Genomic DNA, 26147 nt, shown 5'->3' on the forward strand with positions numbered 1-26147 from the left:
TCCTTGCAATAACATGCATTGGCAACAGGTCTTGTCAGTCTTTCTCCTTATCCTAGCTGTGCTTGTCTTTGTTGATACAGTATTGCAGATTTACTGTAGTTCCTTCTCTTCCAGTTTGTCATCCACTTCAACAAGCAGTTTGGAAAGAAGCCCTTTTGGTGTGAAACAAATAGATCAAAGAGCTTTGATTCCTGCATTTGTCATTGGTGATCATCTTTAGCCTTCTGACCTTACTATACTTTATTTTAACCTTTTAAGAAGGTTTACTGATGTGCCATTTTTTTTAGTTTAAGCCTACAAATAACTGCCTATTATATTGGAGCTAATATCTGGTGCAGAGTAATGCAGCACATGTGAGCTGAGGACTATACTGTGAGTGATTACAAGCCAGTTTATTAATGCTCAGGAAACATAAGTTAATGTTGGTTTTCTCTGAAAAAATGCATAATTGAAAGATCTTGCAATGTAAAAGACAGAAATATCAAACTTAGAAAGCTGCCAATTAAGGAAAGTATGACTTTAAGGAAGATGTGGTGATTCTGGTTTTCTGGTCTTGTTTTAATAAAATGGTCCACAGAATCAGCAAATGAGAACTTCTTTGGATAATAACCTAGCTGGTTATGTGCCTTGTCTATTCGGAATGTGTGAGTCACGGCAATGTTCTGCACCTATGAGGCAAAAGAACCAACAGTCAAAGAGCTGCATACATTCCAAATCTTGAACAAAACTCTGTTATTTGAATGGTAGCACAACAGAATATGAAAGAAAAGCAAATTCTTAAATTAAAAATAACTTTGGGCCAAACTGTACGCTCCCATGGACATACCTTACATTTGCCTTCAAATTGTCCTCGCAAATGGAGGGTCTTGGGAGTCTACAGAGAAGGCAGAGGCTGCTATCTTCCAGCCTTTTGGACATCTATACAGGGTTCTCAGACCCGCTCCAGCAGCATCTCTTGCTGGAGCTGCTATGCTGTTGGGCAGGCACCCTACATCCATCCATCTATTGTACTTCAATGGCCCTACATTACCATAATATCTGAGTGCTCACAATTTTTAGAATATTTACCTGAGGGGAGTACAGAGAACTGAGGAAAGACTAATGACCAGATTTTTAAAGGTGTTTAGGCACCTAAAGATGCAGATAGTCACCTACTGGGATTTTCAGAAGTGCCTTGGCACCTGGATGCTTTTGAAAATTCCAGTAGATGCCTATCTGAATCTTTAGGTGCCTAAATAGCTTCAAAATCTGACCCTAAACTGGCTTGCTCAAAGTCACACAGGAAGTCTGTGGAAGAGCATGGAAATGAACATGTATCTCCCAAGTCCCGGGCAAGTGCTCTGTCCACTGAGCCATCCTTCCTTGTGACTGTGTCACTCCCATCTTTTGAAGAGGTGTAAGGGGGCAGTTGCTGAGAAACTGAAAATGTAAGCAGCATTATGGTAGGCTTGGGATGCCCTAATGGAGATCTCTTGCCTCTGAAGGGAAGTGGGTCCTCCCACTCTTGGTCCGCACTCCAGGTCCAAACCATGCAGTCCCAACCTTGTACTTAATCCATTGAGAAGATGGATTGGAAGACAATGATGGCATGGGGGTGGTGCTTCTTGGCACCACACATCTCCCTAAGTCAGATCAGAAGACCTTCCTCTTGCAGAAATAGTGAAGATGATCTTCCCTATAGCAATTTTTAGCTACTGACACAAAGTGAAATAATTACTTGTCATTTACCAAGAGATTATTGAGATTTGTTTCTTTTTTGTTGCAAATTATTTAGCAATGTTTAAGTACTGGTGCAGACTAAAACCATTGCTTCTTATCTGCTTGTGTTTTCTAAAAATAAATTTAATCATTAAATTTTCTTGGGAATTATTAAATAACAACATAAATAATACAAGTATGTTTAAATGGACAGAAATTATATAACAAATATACCCTATGGCCCAAATTGTGGCTGGCATTTATTTTTGCTATGAAAACTGCAAGTTAAAGATGGAGCACGGATGGGGAGTTTTATTCTTTGACTTGTGTGAATTCTTTGTGAGCTCACGGCAACATTGTGCCTCCAGTATTAATATAACATGCTTTCTGAACATTTTAATTAGATATTTTATAAAGGTACATATTTTACCTCATTTCTGGTCAGCAAAGGTGTAAATTCAATAACTGGTTTCAATGCCAAGTGCAGATATTCCATTGCTGTGGCTGTGAAACAGAAAGTTAATACTTGAGAGATAAGAATAGTAAACCACTAAGCTATTGTAATTCTAGTATAACTGTTCATGTTAAAGAAAATGTAAATTGCTAAAGAATTGTGGACAAAATAATTGCTTCAGTAAGATTGGTTGGATTTGTACCATAAAGTAGGGGCCTACTTGGGCTACTTGTATGAATAAAGGGTTTGCATGATTGGATGTAGGTCTGGTAGACTAATTAAATAACTACAAGATTTTGGGAAACATAGTGATAACAAGCCATTGTAGGTTGGATTCTGCATTTGTTTCACACCCAAGATTCTCATAGATGTCAGAGGGAGTTTGGGATGCACAAGATGCAGAATTCAGCATTGGAAGGAAAACATCTAGGGCTGTCAAGCAATTAAAAAATTAATTGTGATTAATCACACAATTAAAAATTAATTGCAATTAATCATGCTGTTAAACAATAATATAATACAATTTATATACCTAATTTTGGATGTTTTTTACATTTTCAAATATATTGATTTCAGTGACAACACAGAATACAAAGTGTACAGTGCTCACTTTATATTTATTTTTTATTATAAATATTTGCACTGTAAAAATAAAAGAAATAGTATTTTTCAATTCAGTTAATACAAGTACTGTAGAGCAATCTCTTTATCATGAAAGTTGAACTTACAAATGTAGAATTATGTACAAAAAATAACTGCATTCAAAAATAAAACAATGTAAAAGTTTAGAGCCTACAAGTCTACTCAGTCCTACTTCTTGTTCAGCCAATCGCTCAAACAAGTTTGTTTACATTTGCAGGAGATAATGCTGCCTGCTTCTTATTTACATAGTCACCTGAAAGTGAGAACAGGTGTTCACATAGCACTGTTGTAGCCTGCATTGCAAGGTATTTACGTGCCAACTATGCTAAACATTTGTATGTCCCTTCATGCTTCAACCACCATTCCAGGGGACAAGCGTCCATGCTGATAATGATCCAAAGCAGTGCAGACCAACACATGTTCATTTTCATCATCTGAGTCAGATGTCACCAGCAGAAGGTTGATTTTCTTTTTTGGTGGTTTGGCTTCTGCAGTTTCTGCATCAGTGTTGCTCTTTTAAGACTTTTGAAAGCATTCTCCACACCTCGTCCTTCTCAGATTTTGGAAGGCAGTTCAGATTCTTAAATCTTGGGTCGAGTACTGTAGGTATCTTTAGAAATCTCACATTGGTACCTGCTTTGCGTTTTGTCAAATCTGCAGCTAAAGTGTTCTTAAAACAAACAGCATGCTGCGTCATCATCCAAGATTGCTACCATATGAAATATATGGCAGAATGCGGGTAAAACACAGAGCAGGAGACATACAATTCTCTCCAAAGGAATTCAGTCACAAATTTAATTAACGCATTATTTTTGTAAATGAGCATCATCAGCATGGAAGCATGTCCTCTGGAATGGTGGCCAAAGTATGAAGGGGCATACGAATAGTTAGCATATCTGGCACATAAATACTTTGCAAGGCCAGCTACAAAAGTGCCATGCGAACGTCTGTTCTCACTTTCAGGTGACATTGTAAATAAGAAATGGGTACCATTATCTCCTATAAATGTAAACAAACTTGTTTCTCTTAGCGATTGGCTGTACAAGAAGTAGGACTGAGTGGACTTTTAGGCTCTAAAGTTTTACTTTGTTTTGTTTTTGAGTGCAGTTATGTAACAAAAAAATCTGCATTTGTAAGTTCTGCTTTCATGATAAAGAGATTGCACTATGATATTTGTATGAGGTGAATTGAAAAATACTATTTCTTTTATTATTTTTACAGTGCAAATATTTGAAATAAAAATAATATAAAGTGAGCACTGTACACTTTGTATTCTGTGTTGTAATTTAAAGCAATATGTTTGAAAATGTCGAATAACATCCAAAATATTTAATAAATTTCAATCAGTATTCTATTGTTTAACAGTGCGACTAAAACTGTGATTAATCGTGATGAATTTTTTTAATCACGATTAATTTTTTTGAGTTAATTGCGTGAGTTGACTCTGATTAATCAACAGCCCTAAAAACATCAGTTTCAGAATATGCGAGTCCAAAGTTTTTTACCTGTAATTTTTTACATTCATATTGTGAACTTCACCTCTATTCAGGGAGCCTGCACAGGGCTCATAGAACCCTTAATTCCCACTTAAGCCATATTGAGATTTTAGGTGAGAGTTAAATGATGGATAAATCTTGTGTTGGCTCTTTTCATACGGGTGAATTTCACCAGTATGTGTCAGATAAACCAAATTGTCACAAAGCTAGTGAACTTTTGGAATTGCACAATTTAAAACTGTTTAATCTTGCTTTTTACAAAAGTGTCATGGAAATAAAAACTCAGAGACAAAGTAAAAAAGCATAATAAACCAGTGCATGGCATTCAGATACTTTGGATATGGGGGCAGGATCGACAGACAGATAAATAAAAATATTTTACCTGCTATGTAAACGAAGCAAGTAGGAATACGTATCCATGGTGGACTGCAACCTAATTTTTCAAACTGAAAGGGATTAAAAATAGTGAATAACAAAAAAGAAACTAATACACGTACGGATATCAGTGCAGAAAGTGAATATGGAAATATTTATAGATAAAGTATAAACCTGGATGTTCTTTTTCAATCAGTTCACTGTTGTTAATTATTTTACCATTTTTCTTCTCAAAAAGACTCCAAACATAATTACATAAGAAATGTGGGAAATTACATTTATCTGAAATAGCAGCGTATGTGAGAAAAATGCATTTTGTGTTCTTTGATCCTAATCCCACAGTCATGATGCACTGATCTCTCATTTTACAGTGTTAAAATGTTATGGTTTTTAGCAAATCATTAACAGTAAAGTGATTAATGGAAAAATTATTTGTATTACAGAATAACAGCCTGAGCCTACATTCTTTGTGAACCCCAAACTTCCACTGGTGTCCTTAGGAAGGAAGGAGCAGGCACTAATCTGATAAAATATACCAACAAGGTAGCTTTCGCTTATGCCAGTACACATTGTCCTGGCTTCAATTAGTTATTAAGGCTAACATTTGGAAAGGTGCTCTTGAATCTGAGATGAGCATGCAAAATCCCCAACATGTACACAAAAGTTGAACCTGTGTACATACAAAGGAATATATGCATGCAATTCCCTGATTTATGCATCCGTATTTGCATGTACAGTTTTCAAAATGTGGGCCTACAGTTTTTCTACATTCACAGAATCACAGAATATCAGGGTTGGAAGGGACCTCAGGAGGTCATCTAGTCCAACCCCCTGCTCAAAGCAGGACCAATCCCCAATTTTTGCCCCAGATCCCTAAAAGGCCCCCTCAAGGATTGAACTCACAACCCTGGGTTTAGCAATGCTCAAACCACTGAGCTATCCCTCCCCATTGTATTGTATTTGAAATAAATATATGTATTGTACATACTAGTGGAGTTATCCATTCAAAAAGGTTGACATTCTTGCCATCATTTATGTAGTATGCCTGACCACTCTGTTAAAGAGATAGAGAAAAGACAGGTTAGTAACATGATACTGTGCGTGGAGTGACATTTTTTCATTCTCTCTTTAAATATCTGTACTGATTTTATAACTAATATAAAAACATAAATAAAAGTATATACAGATCAACAGGTTACCCAAATTCTGTTTCAATTAACTATTCTGTATACAGTACAAACTGATTGCCATAACAATGATTGTTTTATTTTGGTTAATAACACCAGCTTCACTGTAAACTTGCTTATTACAAGTTTATTGCTGTTAAAATGCTATTTTACTGTGATTCCCAAACACAATGAAATTGATTCTAAATTGACACTTTAATAACGTGTGCCTTCTTGGAACACACAGGAAATATTAGGGTTATATTCTGCTCTTAATTACACTGGTGAGATCCCATTGAAGGCCAAGTGACCCGTACTTGTGGAAGTAAAGTTTGGCCTATTACCTTTTTCCTGTTAACAACTTCACATATAAAATCCATAACATTAATATATGCGTTGATAGTCTTACCAATGTACTTTTATTTTTTAATTATTTTAAACAGGGTAAACATTTGTGCTAACAAGGAAGAAAAGACATGCAACAATATTTTTTTTAAATATATGCACTTGTATTGAGTGTGCAGAGCTGGTAGTTTGCATGTGCAAATATATAGGCAAGAGCCGGCAGCAGCACATATAGTTAAGGTTTTCTAAGACTTTCTTTCCATAATTAAACACATAGGTCCTGCCTCTGCAAACTGATCTGCACGGATTGTGATATTAGCTGAGAGTGCTAGTTTCACAACAACCATTGGCAGCTACCTGGGGAGGAAGGGACTGTCTCAAACCACCTTCCCCACCCTCAATCCCACTCCTATAATGGCCTCTGTGTATAGTGAGGAGCGGGGTAAAACAGCCCCAACTCCATTCTCTAATTGTGTATTACTCCTTTGCTCCTGTTGGAGAAATAACAATGAAGATAATTTGGGGAGAGTATTTTCCTACTGGTGGACTGAGTCTTTCACGATGTAGTGTACTCAATGTTCTCTAGTGCCACCAAAGTAGCTGGTACTTCATGGCAATAGAGCTGGGCAACGGCCATGCACAGGATGACCATGATGTGAGCGTTAGGAGCTAGTGCCATGGTTCTGTTCTGATTATAACTATTTTCATTTTAAACTTGTATCAAACTAGATAGGGTAGGGGTGGGCAAACTTTTTGTCCCGAGGGCCACATCAGGGTGGCAAAACGGTATGGAGGGCCGGGTAGGAAAGGCTGTGCCTCAACAAACAGCCTGGCCCCTGCCCCATCCACCCCCTCCCACTTCCTGCCCCCTGACTGCCCCCCTCAGAACCCCTGACCCATCCACCCCCCACACTCCTTGTCCCCTGACTGCCCCCTCCTGGGACCCCCATCCCTAACTGCCCCCCAGGACCCCACCCCCTATCCGACCCCCCCCCCCCGTTCCCTGTCACCCCCCTCCCTGGACCCCACCCCCTATCCAACCCCCCCTGCTCCCTGTCTTGCCACTCCGCTCTCCAAACCTCCGCCCCATCCAACAGCCCCCTGTCCCCTGACTGCTCCCCAGGCCCTCCTGCCCCTTATCCAACCCTCCCTCCCCCCGCGCCCTTACCATGCTGCTCAGAGTGGCAGGACAGGCCTATTGGAAAGCCTGGGAGGTGGGTGGGCGAAAGCTGCGCTGCCCGCACGGTGGCGTAACTGCAGGGGACAGGGGACAGCAGGGGAGGGGATGGGGGCGAGACTCAGGGGCTGGGCAGGAGGGGCTGTAGTTTGCCCACTTCTGCGATAGGGTGTTGCAGTTTTTTTTCTTTTTACTTACAGCTATATAGTTCCTCTCAGAGGTAAGAGCCACGGCAGCCAGGATATGAGCTTTTACAAGATTCTGTACATGAACCCAGTTCATTTTGGCAGAAGGGTCCCCAAACTTGAAACGAAACAGCCCCTTCTGAATATTAACCTGAAAAAACATACAAACAGGAAATACCTGCAGGATGTGGCTTAATTTTGCACATAAAAGGATTACATCAAACAGAGCCCAGTCCTTCTCCCACTGAAGTCAATGGGAATTTTACCACCGACTTCCATGCCTCCAGGATTAGACCCTTAATCAAAAATGAAAAATGTTGCTATTTACTGAGGGGATGTATGACTCAATTACTGTGCTTGAGACTTCTAGTCTAGATTGTCTTTTTGTCATTTATTAGAACAGAAATCGAATCAAATACTGTTTGATTTTAAAGATTTTAAAAATAGATCTGGATAATTTAATAACATGTTAATAAACAAAACTAAAAGTAATCAAATATCATGCTCCAGAAAGTAAGCCAATCACTTAAAACAGTCAGGAGGGAACATCCTCATCCCCACCTACAATGTTAAACAATTTGCTAGGTATATTATTGTGAGAAAGAGGGGTAAATTTCTTCAGAAGCATTAATAGCCTCTAGGAAAGTTATTGGACTAGGATTAGTAGTCTGAATGAAAATGGGAAATTATAGAATCATAGAAGTGTAAGACTGAAAGGAACCTCGAAAGGGCATCGAGTCCAGTCCCCTGTATTCAAGGCAGGACTAAGTATTATCTAGGCAATCCCTGATAGGTGTTTGTCTAACCTGCTCTTAAAAATTTCCAATGACAGAGATTCCACAACCTCCTGAGGTAATTTATTCCAGTGCTTAACCACCCTGACAGGAAATTTTCCCTAAAGTCCAACCTAAACCTCTATTGCTGCAATTTAAGCCCACTACTTCTTGTCCTATTCTCAGGTTAATGAGAACAATTTTTCTCCCTCATCCTTGTAACAACCTATCATGTACTTGAAAACTGTTATCATGTCCCCTTCAGCCTTCTCTTCTCCAGACTAAACAAACACAGTTTTTTCAATCTTTTCTCATAGGTCAGGTTTTCTAGACCTTTAATAATTTTTGTTGCTGTCCTCTGGACTTTCTCCAATTTGTCCACATCTTTCCTGAAATGTGGCACCTAGAACCGGACACAGCACTCCAGCCGAGGGTTTATCAGAGCGGACTAGAGCAGAAGAATTATTTCTTATATTTATGCTAATGAAACTCATGTCTAGAAGATACTACTGTGTTTCTATTATTTGTCTTTTGTTAAGGAACATCACCAGTTTAGGGCCAATTACTGCTCTCTGATTCTCCAGTTGAAGTTATTGGTATTGGGACATTTGTGAATGTATTTTAGCACAGTGTTATAGGTACATAATCCTATCTCATTGTGTTGCAAGAACTCATTTTGATGCAAGTATTGTATCTTGTTCTGAAGGATGTCGCTTTTTTAAGACCCAAATGGATCTTCTTTTATACAAACCTACTGCTATCTCACTTTAATTATTGTGAATTATTTATATTGTAAATGCTAAATCATTCAATTGACTCTACTGAGAATTATATAGGCTAAAGAAATTAACCCCACATTATTTAAAGTGTTCTCTGCTCTCTTGTGGCCTTGTGCCACATTAAAGTGAGGAAAGGTCATATGTATTTCATGCTGCACATTTGACAGTATGTCTTCTATTATTTTCTGTAGGTTTCAGGTGTGTGCGTGCTATATGTAGGAAAGGGGCCACTTGCATAGTAGCTGTTACATGAATCCATAAATGGTCTCACATCAGCGCATTATTTAAACATATGGTATTTTCTCTAGCATTCTTATATAAATTACATATGGTTTTGTTCCATGTACATCCAAAAGGAACATCAGATTTGCCACCTGCTTTACTCTCCTAAGTGAAATACTAGAAAATAAGTTTCTTCTGCTAAAGTTCTGTTTTTTTTAAATTGGCTTCATGCATATCTATAAGTATTCCCCTGGACAGTACAACTGAAATCCCTTAAACTACAAATGGAAAACAGCTGGTGACAGGCCTGATATTTGAGGAGGCATTCAGTGACACTCCCCATGCCCACATGCCCTTGACAGTTCCTTTATGTCAGTCCCCAGGTTCCTTTTAAGTCCTGGAACTGCTAGCAGCCTTCCATTGCACCCTATGATCCTTGGCCCCCTGCTGCTCTGCTATACACAAAGTGGCTCCCTCTGGCTTCTGGATGTCATGGAGATATCACAGGCCCTGTTAGAGGTAGCAATTTTGAGTTGGGAAAGGCAGTTACAGATGTCACAGGGGGAGGGCACTTCAAACGTGAGAGCTTTAGCAGGGAGAAGGAGTGGGGGAGTGAGGGAGCTTGTGGGTCAATGAAAGTAAGGAGATTTAGGATTCAGCAAGAGGACGGGGAAAGGAGGTTTGAGAGTCAGTGAAGGGAGACTAAAGAGGAGCTTGGGAGCAGTGGGACATGGAGAGGAGAGTGAGAGGGTTTAGACGGCAGTGAAGAGTTTTAGGAAGGAAGAGTGAGGATGTCTGGGGGAGTAAGAAGTTTGATAACAATGAGAAGTGGAAGTAGGTGGGGATTGTGAGAGAAGACAGAAAGGGGATTTAGGGAATAATGAGGGGAACAGGATATGCAACAGAGTGAAGGGAAGGAGTATCTGAGGAAGTTTGGGAATAATGTTTGGGAATGAGGGGATTTTGTAGCAGTGAAGGAAAGGAGGAGTAAATATTTTTGGGTGCAAATGGAAGGGAAGTGAGGTGATTTGGGAAATAGTGAAAGGCAGGAAGGATGCGCTTGTGGCTAATACACTGGAGTGGGACTAAGGAGATCTGGGGTTTATTCCCTTTGTGTCCTAGGGCAAGTAACTTATATCTCTCTGTGCCTTAATTTCCCATATGCAAAATGTGAACAAATACTTCTTTACCTCATAGGATTTTGTGGCAATAAATCCAGAAGTATTTGGGAGGCACTAAGATACTCTGGGGCCAAATAAGTACTAATATATGTAGTAAATAGACAGCAGATTGAGGGGAAAGAGTGAGGAGGTCTTCGAGCAGCGGAGGGGGTCTTGGGGGAACTGAAGAGGAGGTTTTGCAGAAATGAGTCGGAGTTGGGAAAGTGTTTTGGGGCAGTGACAGGGAAAGGAGTGTAAGGCACGTTAAGGACAAATGAGGGGAGAGTGTGAGGAGATGTGGGAAGCAGTGAGGAGGTTTGCAGATCAGTGAAGAGGATTGAGGATTGTGAGGAGAGAATTTCCAGAAATGAAAGATGGGAGAAGATTGAAAGAGAGAGAGAGAAATTTGGGGTACTTTTAAGACCTACAGACAGGGTGGGCTGGTTGGAGAACGTGAGGAAGGACAGAGTTGGGGGACAAGCAGAGAGAGAATGAGGGGTTTTGGAGGTAGTTAGGGGGAAAGTGTGGAAGTTTGGGATCACTGAGGAGAGAGTGAAGGCGTTTTAGGCAGAAGGAAGAATTGGAGGGAAGGATTGGAGAAGAATACAGAAAAGAAAAATGAGGAAAGGGAAAGGTGGGAAAGGGAAGGGATAAGTGAACTTGGAGGAAGGAGGGAAACAGAGGAGTCAGCTGAAAGGAAAAATGGTGAAAAATAAGAAACATATGAAAGAATCAGAAAAGTCTTGAAGACAAAGGAGAGCTGCAGGAAAAGCTGTAGATAAAATAAACTGAAAATTTATGAATGAAGGAAAACAGAGGTTGAAAAAGACATAAAAGAAAAAAATACATATACACCAAGACACACTACAGAGAAAATGGGAAAAAAGGAAGAACAAAATGAAGAAGCCATAGTAAGTTTATATATATATATAATTATATAATATTATATATAAAATTTAATTAGAAAATGTTGTAATTAAATAAATTATATACATTACCCCATTCCATCATTTATGTCAAATATGTGGCATATACAAATAGTATATAATAGGATGGTGTCACAAAAATGTTTTATTACCATAATTTTGGGATGGTTATATTACTCATGAGTAATCAATCCACAAGTGATTTATGTAGATCACCTCACATGAGTATCGATAAAACTATTTTACTACAACACACCAGCATGTGTATTTTATATGCCACGTATTTTACAGAAAAATTACTTTATGGATATCTTGTACATTTTATTGGAATGATTTGTTTTATCTCTCCTTCTCTGAAGTCAAGTTCCTTAGTTAGCATGAGACCAGCTGTACAGGAATAACTTTTTCACCCCAGTCGCTTGTCTCCCCATGTCACGGTTGAGGCAGAATGGAAAGGCAGCATGGGGAAGATTGCATTGCCCATGTTTACTAGTCCTGTGGCCAAACACTTGACTTCCTTTTCTAAATCTATCGATCATGCATCATGCCTGAACCCTGCATTTTAGCAAAACCCTCCCCTGCTCCTATGAAAAATACAGATGTTATTTATTCAGAGCCCTACATAACTTTAAAGAGTAATCTGTCCTCAAAACAAGTGACTTGTAATCATGCACACTCTGTCTTCTTAACACTACACTAAGCCAACCACCTAAAATAAAGCAAGAAAAAAAAAAAAGGAAACCTGGGCACCTCTCCTTGTCCTTTCGCAACCTACTGAATTAGAAAGTATTTCAAAATCCTTTGCCTGCCTCATTGGATAATGAAAGTCATTAATGGTTGATGCTGGAAATAAGATATTTTGCTGTATTATCTTTTATTAATATTTTAAAAACTTTTGAGTATAAGTTGCACAGTGAAGTCTGAAATATCATATATGGATCTGAATCCATACAGTACAAGCGCTAAACTATTTCAAATTAGTGCTGAGTTTACATTTGCTTGTGATGAAGAATGACTTTATTGTCTATTTTTGTATCTACTGTATATTCTTTAAAGATATATTTTCTCTTTAAAGCATGTGCTATTTTATTAATTGTAATGTCTTGAAAAACTAAGAGCAAATTGTAGCTGTTACCAAACAACTAGCCAATTAATCTATGACATTAATTATAACAAATGCTATTGTATATTAATGAAAATTTATACTGATAAAATAAAATAAATACTGCTACTCGTGGCAGATGTCTTTGCTCTCCTGGTCCGTAGATGCCTGGTGAACGAAGAACACATGTACGGAGCTTATCACCTCCTAGGATATATGATAAAATGTGATTCTCAAATGACTTGCATATCACTACATTACAGGTACTTTTCTTAGGCTATGAATACCCATATGTATATAAAATGAGGGCCGAAAGCTTTAGCCACTCCATGTGCAGAACTTGCTTTGAAGTAAATGATTTTCATCTTCCTTTAAAAAAGGAAATTAAATTAGTACTTATGAAAGGTGCTGGCTTGATAGCCCCCCCCAAGTTTATTTCTTTATCCACAAAACATGCACAACACAGACAGTAGCAATATAAAAATTCACCAAACTGCCTTGCCAATGTGCTTCAAACTCTGATTTGGAGGGATCCCCTCTAGCAGTTATTGGATATTTCAATCCCTTGTCCATACAGTCTTTGATCTCTGCATTAAGATAGCCAAAAAGAATGCCAATTGTGACAATATTTTTTGTGATGTGAACTAGTATCAAATAAAAATTGGAATAAATTCACCAAACTAATTTTACATAGACTATGAACCGTGGTCAGGAAACATTGGCTTTCAGGCACTGGAGATATGAGCTGGATTTGAACCATTAATTTATAGATGAAAGGCTTTGAATACTTGGCCCAATCCTGCTTCCATTGAAGTTGATGGAAAAACTATCATTGACTTTAATAGGAGCGAGATTGGGCCCATCTCCCTATTTTCCCACGGTACATTGGTGATCTAGTTCATCATATCAAAATAATTAAATTCTTAATACACAATCACAAGACTTTGATGAAGTGCAGTACCTAATCTTGATATAGCATTAAATCCAAGTTTCATGTTTGAAATGTTTTACTGTATTTAAAAGTGACTGAACCATCTTAGGTTATGTCTACAACTGCACTTTTGTCGTTAAAACTTTTGTCGCTCAGAGGTGTGAAAAAAACACACCCCTGAAAGACAAAAGTTTTAACGATGAAAAGTGCCGGTGTGGACAGTGCTTCATCAGTGGGAGAGGCTCTCCCGTCAGTGAAGCTACTGTCTCTTGTTGGGGGTGGTTTTATTTTGTCACTGGGAGAGCTTTCTCCCAGCAAGAGCGAGGCTATACTGCTTACCTTACGATGGCACGGCTGAAGTGGCAAAGCTGCATCGTTGTAAGGTGCACAGTGTAGGTATTGCCCATATCTCCTAAATAGCTATACAATACATACAACACAGAATAAGTTTTAGAGAGACAAGGTGGGTGAGGTAGTATCTTTTACTGGACCAACAGAAGGTTGCTTTCTTATTAAAGACAATGATCCCATATAAAACAGAAATTGGTCCAGTAAAAGATATTACCTCACCCACCTTGTCTCTCTAATAGCCTGGGACAAACATGGCTACAATAACACTGCATAGAGTAAGTTTTGTGATTTATTTCTCATACAGGTGTGAAATTATAGGCTAATCTTAAGAATATGAATTATTATTGTAAAGAGCTACCAATGAAAGATGAAAGAAACAAGACATAACACATAAAATAACTTCTTTTATATGTGAAATCGTCCTCCTGGGATGAAATTAACATTCATAGCATTATATTAGCCACTTGCAGTACTTTGCAAGTATCAGGTGAAAGAAGTCCTTTCTGGAAATTGTCCACAGCCCAGTTTAACTCAGTGTCACCTGGTCACATGGTATCATGTTGCAGTTTACGTTGATTTGTATTGAACTGGCAGTTATAGTATCTCACAGGTGAGCTCAAGTGTTCAAGTGTATAACTGACTCCCTCAACATGGAAAACTCTGGGAAGCCCTAATAAATAATTCCAGGCTAAAGTATGAAATGCCTTCTGAAAAGTTTAATTTAGAACTGTAGGAAACTAATGTTTTAATCAGCATTCATATTTACTTATGTTATACAGCACTTTCAATATGATTAATTTAAACAAGGTTTATTTTTTAACTCTTCTATCCCTTTAAAGAAATACATAAACTTCAATGCTGGCATTCAAAAGTAAGTTTTGTATTATATATGTTGTAGAAGTTGTAAATGTAAAATTATTTTTAGGGAAAATGTTTTAATTTTCTGGTATTGTGCTTTCTAGTATCTAAGAACATAAAACATAAGAATGGCCATACAGGGTCAGACCAAAAGTACAGTATCCTGTCTTCTGATAGCAGCCAATGCCACATGTCCCAGAGGGAACAAACAGAACAGGAAATCATCAAGTCATCCACCACCTGTTATCCATTCCTAGCCTCTGCCAAACAGAGGCTAGGGACATCATCCCTGCCCATCCTGACTAATAGCCATTGATGGACCTATCCTCCATGAATTTATCTAGTTCTTTTTCGAACCCTGTCTACTATCCTGGTCTTCACAACATCCTCTGGCAAAGAGTTCCACAGGTTGACTGTACATTGTGTGAAGGAATACTTCCTTTTGTTTGTTTTAAATCTGCTGCCTATTAATTTCATTTGGTGACTCCTAGTTCTTGTGTTATGAGAAGGAGTAAATAACACTTCCTTATTAACTTTCTTCACACCAGTCATGATTTTATAGACCTCTATCATATCCCCCCTTAGTGGTCTCTTTTCCAAACTGAAAAGTCCCAATCTTATTAATGTCTCCTTATACGGAAGCTGTTCCATACCCCTCATCATTTTTGTTGCCCTTTTCCAAACCTTTTCCAATTCCAACATATCTTTTTTCAGATGAGGTGACACATCTGCACTCAGTATTCAAGATGTATGCGTACCATAGATTTATACAGCGTAATATGGTATTTTCTGTCTTATGATCTATTCCTTTCTTAATGATTCCCAACATTTTGTTAGCTTTTTTGACTGCTGCTGCACATTGAGTGGATATTTTCAGGGAACTATCCACAATGATCTTGTCAGCTTGAGGAAAACACATATATATACATGTCAGTTAGATATGACATCAGGAGAAATAATAAATCCCATTATGTTGTTAATGGCTGAAGTGAATTACTGTTAATTGAAAAGTACCTGCTACTGGAGTTCCATTAGCTGCTAGTACCATTTGATCAGCAATTGATTTGGTCTTGGAATAATAGTCAATATGCTAAAAAGAAAGAACAAATATTATGGTTTTGTTTAATTACATCAATATACTCTGTAAATGACAAAAATAAACTTCTGTCAAACTGGTTTCTTGTCATCAGCTCTGTAACAGCCTCTCAAAATTAAGAAGTTGTGGGGGTACTAATTTTGGGTAAAATGCCTACATTATTGTTTTGTAAGTGAGGCAGACAGGTTTGCCAAAACGAATCTGGATTTCCAGTTGACTGTAGTCCATTTGAAGAAATATTTTAAATCTTATAACAATGTAAAATATTTTTATAACAGTGTTACTCAGATTTTAATTGCTTAATATTTTTAAATTTGAATGTGTTTCTGTAGTAGTAGAAAAAACACTCAAATATTTATGCTTTTTATTGTATGAGTTAATGATTAGGTGAGAATTCTTGTGTTTGCTTTTCTTGTAGTGTGAACTTTTTACTTCCCCCACCCAGTTATTCAGAATAACATTATTTAAAACTATTTTGTCTGCCTATCTATAATGTATGAATCATAGTTGTAGCTAGGCACTGCATTATAGCAACAGAAGTATTTTAATGGAAAGAGAAGATAGAAAAAATAAAAATTTACATGAACTGAGAATGTTCGCTTTCTTATTAAAGACAGTGATCCCATAATAAAAAGTGCATTTTTTCCATTTCAGCATTGAGTTTGAAAACAGATAATAATATTTGACCAGAGAGAAAACAGATAACAGGTATATAAATAAAAATAATGAATATAAAGACTCAGATAGACCCTAATCCATACCAGGGGATCTTTATTTCCTTGTTGAGCTGTATTAACTACAATGGGACTCTTCATGAGCATAAGGACCCTAATGGATTCCTTTCCACAGTCAGGACCTTGATGGCCGGAAAAGTATATACTAACAGTTACTTAAAATAATTATGTATTGTGTCTAAAATGGTGTCTATATACAATTTTAAAAAACTGAAGATTTTTCTTTTTTCTTATACTTTTGCGTCCATTGTTGTTCAGAAATAACAGAGCAGAGCAATAAAATAGGGAAAACATGGAACAAATAGTATAGGCAAAATACCTTTTCTAGTGGAAAATATGGCACAGTTTCCTCATCGCCATCTTCAATGGGATTCCCTCCAAACACCACATTCACTGTACTAGTATATATCAGTCTGGGGATGTTCTGTTGTTTGCAGACTGCAGTGATATGCAAAATAAATTATTTCAATAGAGATTGGAATAAGAAAATAACCTAGAACATAAGAATGGCCATATTGGGTCAGGCCAAAGGTGCATGTAGCCCAGTATCCTGTCTTCAGATATTGGCCAATGCCAGGTGCTTCAGAGGGAATGAACAGAACCGGTAACCTACACAAACAGGAAATGAGCCTGTTCTAAAACAACAGTTACATATATTATAAGAGTAATCTTTCCATTTTAGGATTGTTTGGGAATTTATAATAATATCTTACATTTATATAACTCTATGCATCTCAAATGATCCCAAGTTCTTTATAATTTGGCATCACATTCTGACTGAGTATCCTGTAGTTGAACATTATGGTTTTGTAGAGGGCTAGAACTCTTCAGTTAGGAGAGGGGATTGGGCCCCAGTCAACAATGGTAGACGCCTCAGAACTACTCTAATGGCAGCCCACTGTATATTCACAAGCTAGTAGGATGATAGCAGGAAGAACTGCTCTTAAAATTATGAAAATAGTTAATTCCTTCCAAGTAAATGAATTCTAATTCTTGTGTCAGGCTAAACATGCTAATGAAATACTACAGCCAGGTTGCAATCAAGGGGTAGAACTGTTCCTCTTTGTTTCTGGCTTTCCTACAAACCTGTGGAGACACAATGTTCCGTAAGTCCTCCATGGCTGGAGAGGGTGTTGAGGAGCAGAGTTTAGGGATCCAGGGGCATGATTTCCATATTTGAGCAGATATGCCCTTGACCGTGGCCCCAAATACTAACCTCCACTCAGCTCTTGAGAAGAATAATCTGAGGGGAGAGGAACAAGCTGTACAAGGGTTCACAGGCAGGCAGAATATGGGTGCAAACTGGTCATGTTTTTGCAGCATAAATGTCATTATATTTTGGGAATAAAGAAGAGAGATACAGAAGCTGAGCCACAATGTATGCAATACAATTTGAAAAGCCATATCTGGAAATGAGAGAATCCGAAAATTGTTTATCATAATTTTCCTGAGATTGTTGGTAAAAGACTAAAATTTAAGAAAAACAAACATGAGTTTGGGTAAGGCGTTTGCAGGTACAAAGTAAAATAAAAGGGAAGATTTCCCTTATGTGGATGTCTGTAGTCATAATCAGGTAAAGTGATAATAAAAGTAATCCTGGCACACACAGAGCACCTTCTATGTGATAATATAAATGGCTTTTTCATACATTAAATAATCGTTTTAAATCTCACAACACCCATATGAAGGAGAGAGGTATTATTATACCCATTTTACTGATAAGAAGTAGAGAGATTAATAGTGTCATCCTGATGTGAGGGGATGCTGGTGGCTTTGTGCAGAGGGTGCAAGAGGTGGGGAATGGGCATCTCTGAAATGGTCCCAGCTTTGCCCAAGTGAGGGGGTTTGGGATGATCTAGGGTTGGGGCTAGTGATCATGTTTAGTGTTGTGCATATGTAAGAAATTGCAGAGTAATTATGTTTGTGAGAAAAAGAAAAGATAAAGTAACTAGAAAGCTGGGAAAGAGCAGTTTGAACTGACACTAAACCTGTTCTGATGGGAGAGGAAAGTTAACGTGGAAATGAGAGACTAATACATATGTATAAAAAAAGATAACAAAAAGTTATAAATAAGTTTACGTAAAAAGGGAGGTTGAAGCTGTGTTCTCTGGTGCTGGAGGCAACTGTGATGACATCACCCTAATGAGCTACCTACTTGTGAGTAATTGACCATTACTTGCTGTGGGTTTTTCCTTAATAAAAATTTGTTAGATCCATCTGCTGAGTAAATGAATCTCAGTCCAACAGTACATGGATCCTCTGTTAATTTAATTCTGTGAAAGAGGTTTGCATGACAACATGGCAAGGGAAACATAGGGTCCAGTGGCCCCTATGGAGCAGCCTACTCTGAAGCTTGGGTGGGAAGAATATAGATTCCTCCTGCTTGCCCCGGCACAGTTCTCCAGCACCCTGTGTGGCTGTTTGGCTTTAGTGTCTTGGCCAAGTTTACACAGAAAGTCTTGAGCAGAGTCAGATACAGAACCCAGATGTGCTGTCTTAGTACTGTTTAAAACAAACAACATTTTCCATATAAAATATATACTAAGAAATAGTTTAACTATGCCAAATAGCTTTTACTAAATGGTATATTAGCTTGCCATACCAATACACAAAGAGACATCTAGATACATACCTTCAATTATGAGTTTTGTCCCACCAACATTTATAGATTCAATCTTTTCTTTTTGTAGCTAGAAAAAGAGAGATTGTACAGTATCTGAATAATCTCACACTTTACATTCAGTCCTAGAGCAGGTCAGGGATTTTCAGGGCAACATTTTTTCTTTTTTTGCAAAAAATGTCAATTTTTAAAACAAAAATTGTTTCTGGGAATTGGTTTGCATCCTGTTTTGATGTTTTTGAAAGAAAACACTTTGCTTTTTCTGTTCAAAATGACTTTTCATTTAAAAATGTAACAATGTATCCTAAAACAAGCATACAGAAAGGAGGATTTTAAATATACATGTTACAATAGCAATTCAATGGTCAGTCCTCTGTATTCAGAGGTATCTATTCAGTGAATTTGTGCTGTACAGTGACATAATAATTAAACTATAATGTCTAGCAAAGATGATTATGTTGCTGTTTTAACTAAAGTGTGGGGAGTATTTTATTTTGGGTTTTTAACATTATTATTTTAGCCCTCAATTTCTTTCTAAGGATCATACATCAGGGACAAGTTTTCTTAGCTTTGACAACATTCTACCTACTAATTGTGGACAATTGAGCATTTCAATACAGCAGCTAATTCAGGTTTCAGTCTTCCCAGTCAACTTAGCAGTATATTATTTCTGGTTTTTAATAGGTATATTTGTATTTATAAATGTAAGTTCAGAGATTGTGGGGAAGACTTAACTATGGTTATGATATGCACTCAATGAGATTTGGCCATAAATAGTTAAGCCTCACAACAAAATAGTGAGGTAGGTAAGTATCATTATCCCTCTTGAAGTGACTTGCCCAAAGTCACACCTTGAGCCAGTGGCAATGCTGTGAACCCTACTCTCCTGTCTCCCAATGCAGTGCTAACCCCTAAATAGCACTTCACTGTCACTTCCTAGCTGAAAGTCCTTGGTTGCTCCCAGGTTGTTTTTGGAGCCTCAGATAGTGAAGTCACTTCCCCATCTCCAGTAGAAAGAACGCTAAAAGAACAGTTTTCACTATAACTAGAGCTGCAGTTTGTACACAGCAATACACTGAATCAACTTGAGACTTTCATTCTACAACACTTTCGTATAAGCAGGATTTCAGTATACCTGAGTTTGTGTTCTCTAGTCTTCCCTTTCTGGGAAAGACTGTGAACACCAGAAGGCTGTGGCATTACAACTCTGGTGCCATCTAGAGTCATTAGACTGCTATAGGCACCCACAGGGCCCCACAGCACGCCCCTACTCTACTTGCGCTACATTGATGACATCTTCATCATCTGGACCCATGGAAAAGAAGCCCTTGAGGAATTCCACCATGATTTCAACAATTTCCATCCCACCATCAACCTCAGCCTGGATCAGTCCACACAAGAGATCCACTTCCTGGACACTACCATGCTAATAAGCGATGGTCACATAAACACCACCCTATACCGGAAACCTACTGACCGCTATTCCTACCTACATGCCTCCAGCTTTCACTCCGACCACACCACAAGATCCATTGTCTACAGCCAAGCTCTGCGATACAACCGCATTTGCTCCAAACCCTCAGACAGAGACAAACACCTACAAGATCTCTATCAAGCATTCTTACAACTACAATACCCACCTGCTGAAGTGAAGAAACAGATTGACAGAGCCAGAAGAGTACCCAGAAGTCACCTACTACAGGAAAGGCTCAACAAAGAAAGTAACAGAATGCCACTAGCCGACACCTTTAGCCCCCAACTAAAACCTCTCCAGCGCATCATCAAGGATCTACAACCTATCCTGAAGGACAATCCCTCACTCTGACAGCTCTTGGGAGACAGGCCAGTCCTCGCTTACAGACAGCCCCCCAACCTGAAGCAAATACTTACCAGCAACCACACACCACACAACAAAAACACTAACCCAGGAACCTATCCTTGCAACAAAGCCTGTTGCCAGCTCTGTCCACATATCTATTCAAGGGACATCATCATAGGACCTAATCACATCAGCAACACTATCAGAGGCTTGTTCACCTGCACATCTACCAATGTGATATATGCCATTATGTGCCAGCAATGCCCCTCTGCCATATACATTGGCCAAACCAGACAGTCTCTACGTAAAAGAATAAATGGACACAAATCAGACGTCAAGAATTATAACATTCAAAAACCAGTCGGAGAACACTTCTACCTCCCTGGACACTCAATTACAGACCTAAAAGTCACAATTATTCAACAAAAAAACTTCAAACACAGACTCCAATGAGAAACTGCAGAACTGGAATTAATTTGCAAACTGGACACCATTAACTTAGGCTTGAATAAAGACTGGGAGTGGATGAGTCATTTCACAAACTAAAAACTATTTCCCCATGCTAATTTTTCCCCTACTGTTACTCACACCTTTTTATCAACTGTTTGAAACGGGCCATCCTGATTATCACTACAAAATTTTTTTTCTTCTGCTGATAATAGCCCACCTCAATCGATTAGTCTTGTTAGAATTGGTATGGCAATCCCCATTTTTTCATGTTCTCTCTATATGTATATCTTCCTACTGTAGTTTCCACTGCATGCATCTGATGAAGTGGGCTTTAGCCCATGAAAGCTTATGCTCAAATAAATTTGTTATTCTCTAAGGTGCCACAAGTACTCCTCGTTCTTTTTGCTGACACAGACTAACACGGCTACCACTCTGAAACCTAGATTTCTTTGATTCCCTTCAATCATTTAGCTTGAATGCCTCTGGGTGGCACTGGTCATGTAGGTTGATTATCTCTTAGGGAATGGAAAACAATCAGAGGTCCATTCTTTTAGCTTTGACAATAGCCTTTTATACTGTTAAACATGAAGTTTTGTTAACTCATTTTAAGACATTAACTGGGAAGGACAGTAGTGTTCCTAACTGGATTAATTCCAACCTGTCTGGAAGGTTGCAAAGGGAAGTATTGTACAATTTATGCTAATTATGTGGGGTTCTTCAAAGCTCAATTTTATTAGTCTTTGTTTTCAGTGTATATAAGAAAGAGTGTGTGTGTGTGTGTGTGTGTGTGTGTGTGTGATCGGGGGGGGCGGAAATCACAATGCAGTTTGAGTTGCAGTGTTAACAGTTTGCAGATAACACTGCTCTGTGTCTTGTTTTCATCAGTATTGGACTTGGGGTGGTAATTATGATTTCCCAGTAGCTGCCGGAGGCTGGGATATGGACGAGAATAAGCTGGATAAATTCAATCTTGATAAGATGGAACTGATAATAGTGATTTGGTTGAAGGATTTTGAGGTTATCACAGGGCTGATTCCTGCCCCCTTTATTGAGGAGATTTCTTCAATTTTTGTTCAAGATTTGCAAAGCAGAGGTGCCCTCAGATTCCTGTTTGCTCTTTGGAACTCCGGAGACCAGGAGCACCTACTCCCATCTGCACTCAACTGGGTGTTTGTGACCTTTTTTAGGACCTTGATACAGTGATTTACAGTCATCAGATTGAATTACTACAGTGCACTCTACAATGAGCCTGTCCTTGAAGACTATTCAGAAGTTACAGCTAAGGCAGAATGTGAATGCCCACCTGTGAGTTGGTATTAGCAAATGGGACTTATTACATCTGTTATTTAACAGATTCCTGAGCTTCCTAATCACTACACTGTAAACAATTCAAAGCTTTGGTTTAGATCAATACAGTTCCATATTTTTGGGCTTAGGCTATCTCTCTTTGTGTTATCTACCATGACAGTTAGGATCAGCTGAGACATGCTTTAAATAGGATGGAGCTTGTGGGAGGTTATTCTTGGGGGAGGTGCTTGAATCTGGAATTTGTAGCCTCAGCAAGCCTGAGAGAATCTGAGTCTTTTGGTGTTTTGGGGACAATACAAGGACCTTCTCTTCACTCAGGCATCTGCCTGATGTGGTAGGTAGACAAGGTATGAATAGTGTGGAATAAAAAAGGAGTAAGAAGGAGTGGGAGGTAGATTGTTTATCTGTGGAGATTATTATTTTTCTAGCATGATAGAAGATGATTTATTTGTATCGATATAAGTTTTAGTAATATCAGGTTTGTGTCCTGAGATCTACAGAAGGGAGCATTTTATAAGTTTAAAAAATAATTCCAATAATCAGTAAATTTACTCTTTAAATGTATATTGGTGGAACTATTTTTCTGATGCAGATGGTATTGAATATATATAATTATTTGCATTGATATTTGATTCTTACTTGTATTTGGGTAAACTAAAATATAATTTGTTTCTTGATCTTGTACAGCAGAGGTGCAGATTGTTGCATAGGTAAATGCAAGGTTAAATGTAATGCACAGAACAGGGAGTACAGAGCCATCCAATCCCAAATAAATGTCAAGTTACTCTGCCAATATTTGCAGTAGAACCAAACTGGGGAGTGTGATGCTAAGCACTTAATTTCCATGCTGAGGATCACATATAAGCCATATCTCTTCAGAAATGCTTGTTCTCTCCCCACCCTCCATGTTTTTTAACCTGTGCTCTTGATAGTAAGGAAGAAGATATGCAGAAGCCTTGACTCTATCACTTATTGTGGACAGCTAATCCTAGTGCTTAACTTACTTGTACCCATGCACAGCGACAGTTCTCTCTTGTGGTAGGGCACAATTAAGTGTGTACTCTGGGCTGTGTACCATATAAGGATTTGCAGGATCAAGGCATCAGAGTAGTTTACAGACCACTGGTTATTAGTACAGGGTGGGGAAAGGTGTGGAATTGATTATTATAAGAGAAGGCAACAGTAGGAAATTACACTCAAATGTTTACTCAGTTTTTCATTGAAAGTTATCAATCTAGATGAAGCATGCAAAGAAGTTTTGAAGTCTTACGCTTTTGAGCAACACAGGATTAATGCCATTTTATACAATGGATTAAATCTCTTTTTATCACCCACAGCTCAAATTTTCATCACTCGAAGTTAGAAAAGTTATATGTGTTAACTATCATGGTAAATAAAACTTTAAGTGATTGACAGAGGCTGGATAAGGTCACTGATATGATAATCTATTAATAAATAACTGGCAATTTACAAAAAGACAAACATTTAAAGAAATACTCTTTAAATAGCTCTTTAAAACTATGATGTTCTATTCATTGTGTTCTTGAGCCTGTGCTCAGCAGGCAGTGAGAGAGGTGGTTGTGCTTCAGCTCAAGTTTGTATGAAAGCTACAGATGGACATGAGTATGTTTAAGCATGAAACAATCCTCTGCACTGAGCAGACGTTAATGTAAGCACCTTGCACACAGGATAAGACAAGAGGTGTGTTTTGGGGGTGGTGAATTGGTGTATCTGAGAAGAAGATGGACTTAAGTAAAAAGACTGGTTATTGAGTGACCTGAGTGCTGGGATAGGAATTTGCTCTTTTCATTGGAGTGCTCAGAAATCTGAAATATAGTGCTAAGATAACCACCAGTCTCACACGCTAACTTAACGTTGATTCTAAAAGGATTCAGACAGAAAGACACACGAGATAATTGTACTCACTTGCTCTAGTCCTGACATTCCATATGCAGCTGCATGAAACACACAGTCAGCCCCTTCACAAACTGCAAATAGGACATCATAATCCCTCACATCAGCCTGCAATATATATGGAAAGATATTTTGAATTTGATCACAAAACTACAGTTTAGAGTTTACCATGAAGCTGTTAGCACCCATAAAATGCATGCATGAAATTGTGCATACACTTGTTGTGATAAATAAAGGGGGAGGGGATAACTCCCTTTGTTGGACACCCAGCCAGCCAGTTAGCTGTAAAATCCCTCTTGGTAGCTGACAAAAGCATCAGGGGTTAGCACAGAGGAGATCCACAATCCAAAATAAAAAATAAACCTGATAGCGTCTAACTAAACATTCCCTATTGAAATTATTTCTTCTAGGTATGGAAGATACTTTTTCATACCTGGTTCAAACCTTACACAGCATTCCTGCTTATAGCATTGCTGCTCTGTGTCCCTGCATCCCAGAGAACAACAGACAAAGGGAACGTTTCTTTTCCCATTTTAAAAAGTTCTAACCTTCCCATTGTCTCTTTTTGTCAAGTGCCCACTTTTTTTTCTTTACCTGGGGGACTTTTTAACCCTTTACAGGTAAAGCAAGTAAAGAACAGCTATCAAGAGGTATTTTACAGCTAACTGGATGGCTGGGTGTCCTTCAAAGGGAGCTACCTACCCACCCCCCTTTATTTATCACACTTGTGGAAGCCAGGGGCTGAAAATCAGGCCCATTTTAATACTTTGTAATGATATTATAACAACTTTCTTCCCAGGAGAGCAATACACTTCACAAAAATTAATTCCTTTAGCTTTAGAACACCCCTGTGAAATAGGGAAATATTATCATACAGATTTTACAGACTTTTAAATCAAGGCACAGATAGGTAAAGTACTTGCTCAAAGTCACAAGGAGAATTATTTGCAGAGTCAGGAATAGAACTCAGAAATTCCTTGTTCTAGGCACCAGACTTCATTGCTTTCTCACTATAAGAAATATAGTTCACATATATTTTACAGTCTATTGTTTAAAGTGCTATGGAAGTTGGGGAGGAGTCTGACTTTTAAAAAGGTATTTGACATTATTTATGATTGTTCTGGGTTCTGTGAAACCTGTGCTGCTGAGACACTACATAAAAATCAAATAGATTAACTTAATTTGATTGTTGTGAACATGTATTTTTATCCTACCTGGATAAACACTACTCCATTAGGAATTTCCCAGATGGGCTCTTGTGTATCTAACAAAACAACCGAGGCTCCTAATTTGGCAAGAGCACACCCCAGATTATATCCAAAATAGCCTCCACCTCCTGTCACCACTGTGTTCATGCTTCTTTTACTCAGTGCTCCAGCATGTCTGTTCAGATTACAGTCAGATGTTTGGCTCCAGGGGAGCACTACCCCATTAGATATATGTTTTGGGTCACATCTACAACATGAGATACGATTTTCTATCACCAGACACACAAAACATTTTTTTTCCCATGTTGAAAATTGCTCCATGATGCTCTGGGGTGCAGATAATTCCACTAAGTTTCAT

General features: G+C 38.3%; 1 protein-coding gene across 1 annotated transcript; it reads right to left on the reverse strand.

Moving 5' to 3' along the window:
* Positions 1–416: 416 nt before the first annotated feature.
* On the reverse strand, positions 417–26147 carry SDR42E2 (short chain dehydrogenase/reductase family 42E, member 2). Its single transcript, XM_073361395.1, is given in 12 exon segments — positions 417–668; positions 2129–2202; positions 4673–4736; positions 5654–5719; positions 7552–7689; positions 12625–12707; positions 15655–15730; positions 16790–16908; positions 19103–19160; positions 24594–24689; positions 25796–26035; positions 26037–26147. Coding segments are annotated over 12 exon segments (1377 nt in total).

The sequence above is a fragment of the Lepidochelys kempii genome, chromosome 10 (assembly GCF_965140265.1).
Source record: "Lepidochelys kempii isolate rLepKem1 chromosome 10, rLepKem1.hap2, whole genome shotgun sequence".
Lineage (NCBI taxonomy): Eukaryota > Metazoa > Chordata > Testudines > Cheloniidae > Lepidochelys > Lepidochelys kempii.